Source organism: Canis lupus, chromosome X (genome assembly GCF_048164855.1).
Source record: "Canis lupus baileyi chromosome X, mCanLup2.hap1, whole genome shotgun sequence".
Classification (NCBI taxonomy): Eukaryota; Metazoa; Chordata; class Mammalia; order Carnivora; family Canidae; genus Canis; species Canis lupus.
This window is the reverse complement of record NC_132876.1, coordinates 104,224,888-104,234,475: the sequence shown is the minus strand read 5'-3', so window position 1 is coordinate 104,234,475 and position 9,588 is coordinate 104,224,888. Positions and strand designations below refer to the sequence as shown.

The following is a 9,588-nucleotide window of genomic DNA, read 5'->3' as shown; positions in this document are numbered from 1 at the left end:
GCAGAGGGAGAAGCAGGCTCCATGCAGGAAGCCCGATGTGGAACTTGATCCCGGGACTCCAGGACCATGCCCCGGGCCAAAGGCAGATGCTCAACCGCTGAGCCACCCAGGCATCCCATATTTTGTGTACCTTATAGCAAATGGTCTCCATTTACATAAATTCTGAAGATGAACAATTTATCTCATTTAAAATATTCAAGTTGGAGTCTATCTGTCCTGACATTAGAATAAACAGCTGAGAATAAAGGAAATTAATAAGTTTAATTAATCCTTACATGTATGAAGTCAATTTTTTATTCCAACTGTATAAAACGAGCAACTAAGAAAAATCTGCTAATAGTGAATAGACTCCATCACTGTATAATCTTAATTCTTTACATCTGGCAGAGACCTGTTTAATAAATGGATGCAGGGCCCTAAAGTCTTTGGAAAGACAAGCTGTAAGAGAATGCAGCCACAGGTCTATCAAGTAACAGGAACATTCTTCCTTATCAGGATAAAGTGTTTATCAGTTTTCTAGCAAAGTCATTTTGAATGGAAAGAGACAGGAAAGAGCATGATTAGATGACGGAAAATGGAAGTAAGAAAGGGAGAGGCTGACCATAATCTTGTAATTGCAACATTATGACAGGTAAGGTACGAGCTGTCCAGTGGAGTATAAGGATATTTAATATAGACCAAATAATTTAAAATCCTAGGGAACCTGAATAACCAGCCACAGAGGAGGCTTTTTGTTGTGGCTCATACCACAAAAGGTCACCAACAAATTAAGAAATAGTAAAGAGAACAATAGATCTCTTCTTGGTAGACAGCCTGTGCTGCTTCTTGTTCATCTAAAAAAAAAAAGAAAAAAAAAGGTGACGGTGGTGCGATGATGGGTGGTGGTGGTGAAAAGGGGCATGCAATCTCAAGGCTTTATTTTGAAATTTGGTTCCAGATGCCTCTCCACAGCATACATCACACCTTCCTTCACACTGAAGGGAAAAATCCTTAAGAGTTCACCACATTTGGGTGTTGTTAATTTTAGCATAAGCTTGTGTTCTTCTATAAGAAGTATCTCTCTGGATTCACACCACAGAAATGTCAATGAATGTTATTTCCATTGTGATTTCCACTGATCATTTAAAAGTCACCTACAAATCGAAATATGACATGATGCATTCATAGTTTAGGGTTCTTTTTCATCAGTCCCACATTCTTGTAGTTATTTTCAAATGTTACAGGTGATTACAGGATTTAAAGTATTTCATGAAAACTACATTCTTGCTGGGGATCATAAAACTCCATTTCCGATAGTCTTTTAAAAAGTCTGTTTTTAACTTTTGTCTTCAAGAGTTACTTTCTTCTTGCTGTTCTGAGCAGTGACCTTTTTCCGTTTATTCTTAGCTTTTTCTAAGAAATATTTTGGAGTTGTACTAATGCTCTCCCTTTCCAATGGCTTCTTAATCATCTTTTTCTTTTGTTTGCTTAGTAGTTTTTGGAAACCTTTTATGTATTCTGGCACAGGACATCCAGCCTGCTGTATAACATTGGCAACGCTTCTTAATAATGGTTTATCATCTTCAGTGAAAAATGTAACAGCTTTTCCTTTATGCCCTGCTCTTCCAGTTCGACCTATCCTGTGGATATATTCCACTGAGCTGGTTGGAAAGTCATAGTTGATCACCAAGTTCACACCTTTAAAATCAATCCCTCTGGCTAGCAAGGCTGTACAAATAAGAACCCAGATTTTTCCAGCTCGGAAGCTGTGGACTGTGTTATCTCTCTGTTGCTGTGTTCTGTCTGCATGAATAACATCTACATTAATACCTTCATATATGAGCTCATGAAAAAGTTCTTTAGCCCTTTCAATGGACTGAACAAAAACAAGAACAGGGGGATTGAAACCCTTTTTAACAAGTTCTCTCATGGCCAGAAGTTTCCCAGTCTCAGACCCAACAAAGAGAAGCTCTTGTTCTACGGTCTCTACTGCAGAATTCCTTGCTCCAATGGATACAGTAATGACATTGTCCAGGTTGAGTTTGCACCACTGCTCAACATCATATGCAAAAATTGCACTGAACATAGCTCTTCTGACCTTATGGGATGTGCAGGCCAGGAAAATGGAAGCCAGCTGGTCTCTGAACCCAGTTTTGCCATCTTCAAACAGTTTGTCTGATTCATCTACTACCAGCCATTCAACACTTGTTAAATCTATTCCTGGAGGATCCTGCTTTAATAAATAGATTAGTCGATTTGGAGTAGTCACAAGAATATCAAACTTCTTTGATGATTTAGGTCCAAATTTCTTGGCTGCCACTGCCGCTTTGTGGATCATGTGTATCCTGAATCCTGTTCCCTCAGAGATTTTTACTAACTCTCTGTGAATCTGGTTCGCAAGTTCTCGTGTTGGTGATATAATCAGAGCTCTGAAGCCTTTATTTGTGGGTTGTTTTAGTTGCATCAAAATGGGAATACTAAAAGCCAAAGTCTTTCCAGATCCAGTAGGAGCAGAAGCCAGAAGTTCTCGACCATGCAGCATAACTGGAATGGCTTGCATTTGGATTGGTGTAGGAGTTTGGAAGCCTGCATCTAGAATGTTCTGAAGCAGTCGAGAATTGATTTTATATTCCTGGTCAAGTTGCTGAAATGTAGCAATAGGGTCAGGAAGATCAGTTCCTTGGACATGAATTTTGTGTTTATTCCGGAAGAAGTTTATCTTTTCTTTTCTGAGATTCTCCAACTTTCCTGAAGTTAGTTTATTCTCTCTTTTAATTTTTTTATCTTCAATCTTTGCTTCCACAGACGATGTCCACTGTATAGTAGAACCTTCTTCTTGAGAAATAATTTCTGATATCATCTTCCTCTTTTTCTTGTTCTGCTCCCTCTTCCTTTCAGTTAGGCTCTCTTCTTTTTTCTCTTCATCTTGAAGCTCCTGATGAGTTCTTGATGCTCCGCACTCACCTGGGACAGACTTCTTGTTTCCAAAGAAGTCGAGTCCCTGCAGCACCTCTGAAGAATCAAAGTCATATTTTCTTTTTCCTACCTGGAATCGCGCTGCATCCGCGGAGAAATGTCTCACATCGAATTTGGCTCCCACGCCCAGCCGGCGAAAGAGATCGTGAGCATCCATTTTTACCCAGAGAGCCCCCTGAACATCTATATCTGTCCAAATATTCCCCCATACCACTGTCAACACTGAATATTACAAATCTTTAAGTATTTTGCTAATCTGATGGGCAAAGAAGTAAATATATTTCCATTGTAGTTACTTGATCATAAGATACTTAACCACTGATAGATTCAATTTGCTAATATTTATTTAGAATTTTTCATGTATACTTAAAATAAGTATCGTGATTTAATTTAAAAATTTGGAGGGCTGGGAGCCTGGGTGGCTCAGTGGTTGAGCATCTGCCTTCCGCTTGGTGCATGATCCCGGGGTCCTGGGATTGAGTCCCATATTGGGCTCCCTGTGGGGAGCCTGCTTCTCCCCTTGATTATGTCTCTGCCTCTCTCTCTCTCTCTCTGTGTCTCTGATGAATAAATAAATACAATTAAAAAAAATTGGAGTGCTGCTTTGGTGATCGGCTTAACCCTAGTTTATGTTCTAATTTGAGATTTTGTTATTTTCTTATGGTCTGGAACTATTTGTATATGTTACAGCACTATTTTCTCTCTAAAAGTGTCTCTCCCTGGGGACTTTCGTCATGGTAGGTTTTGAAATTTTTTTTCACGGTTATCACTCAATTTATGTTTTTTACATCTTATTAAGTCTGTTTTGTAACTAACATAGCTTAGAAAATCATTCAGGTCATTCAGCTTTCAAATTTAGTAGATATGAAGTGATAAATTTTATTTTGTATTTCATCTGTCTCTAGTTATGTCCAAGTGTGGGTTTGTGTTCTCGTTTTCTTGGCTAAAATTTTTTGTTACTTAATTAGCTTTTTCAAAAAGCCAAGCCAGGTTGGGTTTTCCTGTGGTTATTTTCTTCATTGTTTTAGCTTTTATGAATATTTTAAAATTTACCTTTCATTTTTGTCAGAGTCACACATGAACATAATTTAAAGAGCCAAGCGGTTCTACAAGGCACATTATAAGAAACATAAAGCCCTCCCCCACCCCTGCTCAATTTCTCAGATGTTTTGGATGATTCATTTGGTATTTATTTTCATCTGTCTCTATAGCATGCCTACATGGCTACTTCTTGATGGCTCGGTTTCAGTCAACATCAACTGACTTCCCATCACATAAGACTGAGATTTAAAACTCTGTTCAACTCCTCCCCGTCTCTACTATCCCCTCACTTTCTGACTGTGTTCCCCAAGTTGACAGATTTGTTGTAGTTTTGCTTACTTCGATATTCAGGATTTACATTATTATGAACAAGTCAGTGGTTTTCATACTGGCTGACCATTGGAATCACTTGGAGAGCTTAACAAAATACTGGTGCTGATTTCTGATCTAATTGATGCAGTTTTAGTTTGGACTTCTGGAAGTGTAAAAGCTCCTTAGATGATTCTAATGTTCAGCCAAGGTTGAGAACCAAGGAAATGTTACTCACAGCTGATGACTGTCTAATTTCCCTTGGAGCTAATAATTATCTTGTTTTTATATTTGCTTAATTTTCCATGTTCTTATTCCTAATTCAACCCTCAGATGCCTCTCAATATGTTCATGTTTTCATGTACCCAGCCAGTTTCCTCTTCTTGAAGAACTCACTCGTGGAGCCTTCAGAACAATACCTACCTTGCCTGGTTGCTTTCTGTAAGCTGTGCTGAATAGTCACCTCTTCTCTTGTGTTCACGCCTGGTTTCCTGGAATCTGTGTCCTCCTTTCTCTTGGTTTACTATCTCATTGTGGTACAGCATCTCTCCCAATAACTTCCATACCGAGACAAATTCATAGAAGGTGAATTTTTAGACATTATCTTTACAATAATAGTTGAGGTGGCTATAGAAATGTTGATTGGAAATAATTTTTCTTCAGAATTTGAAATAAAACGTCTCATTGTCCTCTAATTTCCACTGATGCCACTAAGTCAGATGTCATTCTTTTTTTTTAGATTTATTTCTTTATTTGAGATAGTGTGTGTTCTCTCTCAAGTGAACAAATGAGTGTGGGGAGGGGCAGAGGGAGAAGGGAGAGAATCCTCAAGCAGACTCCCTGCTGGCCACAGAGCCCAATGCGGGATTCCACCCCAGGACGCTGAGATCATAACCCAAGCCAAAACCAGAAGTTGGATGCTCAACCAAGTGAGCCACCCAGGTGCCAAGACTGATGGCATTCTGATTTTTTATGGGATCTGGGGTTTTTTTCCCCCTCTCCCTGAAAACTAAGGATCTTTTTCTTATTTGATGTTCTGAGATTTCCTGATCATGTGAAATATGGATCCTTGGAGAGCATTTTTAACTCTTGGTAGATAGAGATAAAGCTAGAAACTTGTCTTTTAGTTGTGGGAAAGATTTCTGAATAATGTTTTTGATGATTTCTTCCTCTCCATTTCCTCTTCTCTCCAGAACTCCTTTAATAGGATTTTAGACTTCCTGGAAGAGTCCTATATTTTAATTTCTCTCCTCTTTTTGGTCTCTCTGCATTTTGCTGTGATTTCTGGGAGATCTCCTACAACAGTATTTTCTCTCCTATTAAGATGTTTTTTTCTTTAAATTGATTTAGCCAACATATAGTACATACTTAGTTTCCATTGTAGTGTTCAATAATTCATCATCCCTATTAAGATTTTAAAGCCATTATCATTTACTTCCTTATTTCCAAGAGCTCTTTTTAATTCTCTGAATATTCTTTGATTTTATAGCATGCTTCTTTCAGAGAAGCAGTATCTTCTCATTTCTGTATATGGAAAATAATGATAGTTTTTCTTAAAGTTTCCTTTCCTTTGCATAATCTATTTCTTCCAAGTTGCTTTTGCTTTTTTGTGTATCTCTTTTGTGTGTGTGTGTAATATTAAAGAACTAATGTCTGAGGATTTTTGACTGTTCACTTATGCTTAACAATTGAGCACTAAAATGGTCATCTGAGACTTCTTTGTCCATAGCTGAGACTTGTTGACTGTAGCTTCTGGCGAGACCCTTTTGTAGAGAAATCATATATATGTATGTATATATACATATATGGGCTCATATGTATACATACATATGTGGGCTCATTAGAATTCCTAGAGAAATACTCTTCTGGTTCCCTGCCTAGAGAGTTTAAGCCTGGCTGCCACATTTTGAGAGCCAAGCAGAAGAAGAAGAGGTTGGAAGTCTTAACATTTAGCTTTTAGTATGGTACTCTTCTCTCACTTGTGCCTGATATCCCATAGACCACAAAACCTGTATTTTCTCCCCTCCAGAGAATAAACTTCAGTCTTCTTCTAGGGTAAGAGAAGGAGCTTACCTGATTACATGGAGTGAAAGGAGAGAGCTTTTTTCCTCACCAGATATTGATTTCATCCTCTTGTTTTAGCTACATCATTACTCTACTTCAGAGGTAATGGGAACAACAAATTCTTAAGCATTTGGGGGGATATGTGGTGTAAGTCATTTTCCTCCTTGGCTTTCTCGTTTTCTGGCATAGGATTCAGCTTTCTCATGTCTGGTACATAGGCAACTATTTGTTCATTTGCTTTTCAGTTTCCAAATTTGTGTTTCGGTTTGCTCTTTTCTCTTTGTCTTTGGATATTTGTCACTATTTTTAACAATTCCTTTACTGTCATTTAAATGTGTTTTTGAAGAAATGAAAAGGAAATATATGTTCTCTACTTATCTTCTATATATGGCTTAATTCTGTTATTTTCCGAGAATATAGATTGTATGATTTCAGTCCTTTGAAATTTGTTAAGATTTGTTTTATGCCCAAAAGATTTTATGTCTTGGTCAATATTCCATGTACATTTGAAATGAATGTGTAGTCTGCTATTACTAGGTGAAGTGTTCTATACATGTCAGTCAGTTCAGGTTGGTTGACAGTGTTGTTCAGATTATCTACATCCTCAAGATGTTCTATAAATGGAAATTTAACTTTTATTGTTATAATTATCTTATCTACTTTTTTGGAATTTTTAAAATCTTGTGTTGATGTTATTTTCAAAGTTTTTGGTTTTCTAATAAACACGTTAAGCAACGACTTTTCCTCTGTGTACCACTTGGTCTGCAATATAATGTTTTGATATCTAGTACTCTGATTAGCAATCATTTCTAGAGGATTTTTAAATATAATTTTTAAATGCACCTTAATACATTTAAAGAAGAGTATTTTTTAAATTTAACTTTCAGTAAAGTGCATACAGTAAATGGACTTTTGGTGTAAAGATTCTATGCATGTGCTGGAATTCATTGGAATTTTTAAATTTTTAATAATTTTAAATTTGTATTTTTCCACTTTTGTCAGAGAATTTGGCCCAAATGTTCTTTTTTAAACTCTTTGAAAATTTCCATATGGCTTAACAGTCATTTGTAAATCTTTTATGAATATTTAAAAGATGGTATATTTTCTGTTTATGGATATGACATCAACAATATTCCGGCATAACTAGTATATGCAATTCCATTCTTACTCACCTCCTTACTCATTTGACTGAATTTGTAAACTGAATTTCTCAGAAAAGTGGTTAGAGTATTCCCCTGCAATTCATGACTTATAATTTATCCTTTTTTGTTTGTTCTCTTTGAAAGTAGTTCTCATTTAAATATTTTAAACTCGCTGTTACATGCATAAAAGTTTTTGATTTTTATATCTTCTTGTTGGATTGTACAATTAATCAATTTTAAAATACATATAAAATATTTTTGTCCATTTTAATGTTTTGTCTTGAATTTTACTCCATTTTCATTTAGCTAAGATTGGCTAGGGTATCATTTCCCATCCCTTTATTTGTTTGTTTGTGTGTTTGTTTATTTAGGGAGGGAGGGAGGGGTGGTGGGAAAGGGAGAGAGAGAGAGTCTTAACTAGGCTCCACACTTAGCATGGAGCCTGATATGGGCTTGATCTGTGAGATTGTGAACTGTGAGATTGTGACCTGAGTCGAAATCAGGAGTTGGACACTTAACTAAATGAGCCACCCAGGCACTTTCATCCCTTTTTTAAAGCATTATTTTTTATTTGAAGAGTACCATTTGTAAACAACACGTGTCTGGAATTTATTTTATTTTTATTTTTGCCCTGCCTGAGACTGTCTGTCTTCCAACATGATTACTTAACAACTTTTACATTTATTGTTGTTTCTGACACCTTGGATACATTCTTGCCATCAGATTTTATGTTTTCTCTTCATCACAATTTTAATTTTCTTTTCCAGCCTCTTGTTTTGCTTATTGAATTCTGTTTCAATTTTTATCTCTAGTAGTTTGGTAACTGCACATGCTATTTGTGCTGTTCTATTAGCTACCTTTAAAACTTACCACACATTTTCTAAAAACAGATTTTATTTATTTATCCATGAGAGGCAGAGACACAGGCAGAGTGAGAAGCAGGCTCCCTGAAGGGAGCCTGATGCAGGACTTGATCCCTGGGCCCCAGGATCACGCCCTGAGCTGAAGGCAGATGCTCAACCACTGAGCCACCCAGGTGTCCCCAATTTACCACACATTTAAGCATATTTTTGTACTACTTCTAGAATCCATTAGTGACAATATTTTTATATTTCCATAGCTATAAAGAATTCAGAGAAATATTTTCATATATTTATATTAATATTACATGTGCATATTCATTTTAAAATAGGCTTAATAGTTATTATTTTAATAGATATTTCATATTATATTGAATTTTTATAATACAATATTGTATATTATGTATATTGTGGGTAATATTGGGTTACTTAAATGATTATGATATCCAATGGTGTAGTTAACATTTTTTATGGCTATAGTGTTTCTATTTCAGTACATAATTTTAGGACTCATTTTCTGGATTGAGTTTATGGGACAGTAAGCCTTCTCTAGGAATATTTTATCTCCAGTGGATAATATTCTTTCCAGTTTATAGTATAAAGAGATTGTAGAGACAATGTACCGAGTTAGGTACAGTGATAAAGTAGAGTAGGATAGATGAATGACAGGTATAGAGAGAAGAAGGCCTCAGAGTGAGATCTGGACAGATAAATAGTGGAAAGTTCAGTTAGAATGTGTTTGTTTGGAAACCTTGAGGAGAATTAAGTAGAAACAGAAGTGAATAAAGGTTAAAAGGTAGAATGATCTATTTTCTCCATTTATTTGCAGAGGTCCGGTAATAACAGTCCCAGGGGGGAAAAACTGATGCATTCAGGAAAGGGGTTGCAGTGACCGTTATCCCAGGTAGTGACCTAGTGTCTGGAGCTTGTATAAACTCAGAGATTGGGTTGAATTCCTTACTGTGTGAATTACAAGGGGACATTTGAACTGACCCTATGCGTAAGACTATGGACTAGAATAAGTTAATAACAGTTCAGAAGGCTACTAAATAATGTTTGCATGCTTGTTTACTTGAAATGCTTACTTCAGATTGTATACTTTGAAAAGGTTCAGTTATTTGAAGATAAGTTGTATAAAAACACAGCTTTCTTCATTTCACATAAACTATAACTTTCAAGAATGAACCTGTTATGGTTTGAATTGTATCCCTGCCGCC

General features: G+C 36.3%; 1 protein-coding gene across 2 annotated transcripts; it reads right to left on the bottom strand.

Annotated features, from left to right (window-relative positions):
* Positions 1-242: 242 nt before the first annotated feature.
* On the bottom strand, positions 243-3,125 carry LOC140628801 (probable ATP-dependent RNA helicase DDX52). 2 transcript variants are annotated; one of them, XM_072818329.1, is made up of 2 exons: positions 3,026-3,124; positions 243-2,991 (listed from the first exon to the last, which is right to left on the bottom strand). In XM_072818329.1, the coding sequence occupies exon 2, from the start codon at positions 2,837-2,839 to the stop codon at positions 1,316-1,318; it is 1,524 nt and encodes a 507-aa protein (XP_072674430.1). In that variant the 5' UTR covers positions 2,840-2,991; positions 3,026-3,124; the 3' UTR covers positions 243-1,315. The 2 variants fall into 2 exon arrangements, with proteins under 2 accessions (XP_072674430.1, XP_072674429.1); XM_072818328.1 differs by having other exon boundaries at positions 243-3,125.
* Between the last annotated feature and the right edge of the window lie 6,463 nt (positions 3,126-9,588).

Coding starts and splice junctions, on each gene's coding strand:
- LOC140628801 (XM_072818328.1), bottom strand. CDS start 3,112: ATGGATGCTCACGATCTCTTTCGCCGGCTGGGCGTGGGAGCCAAATTC.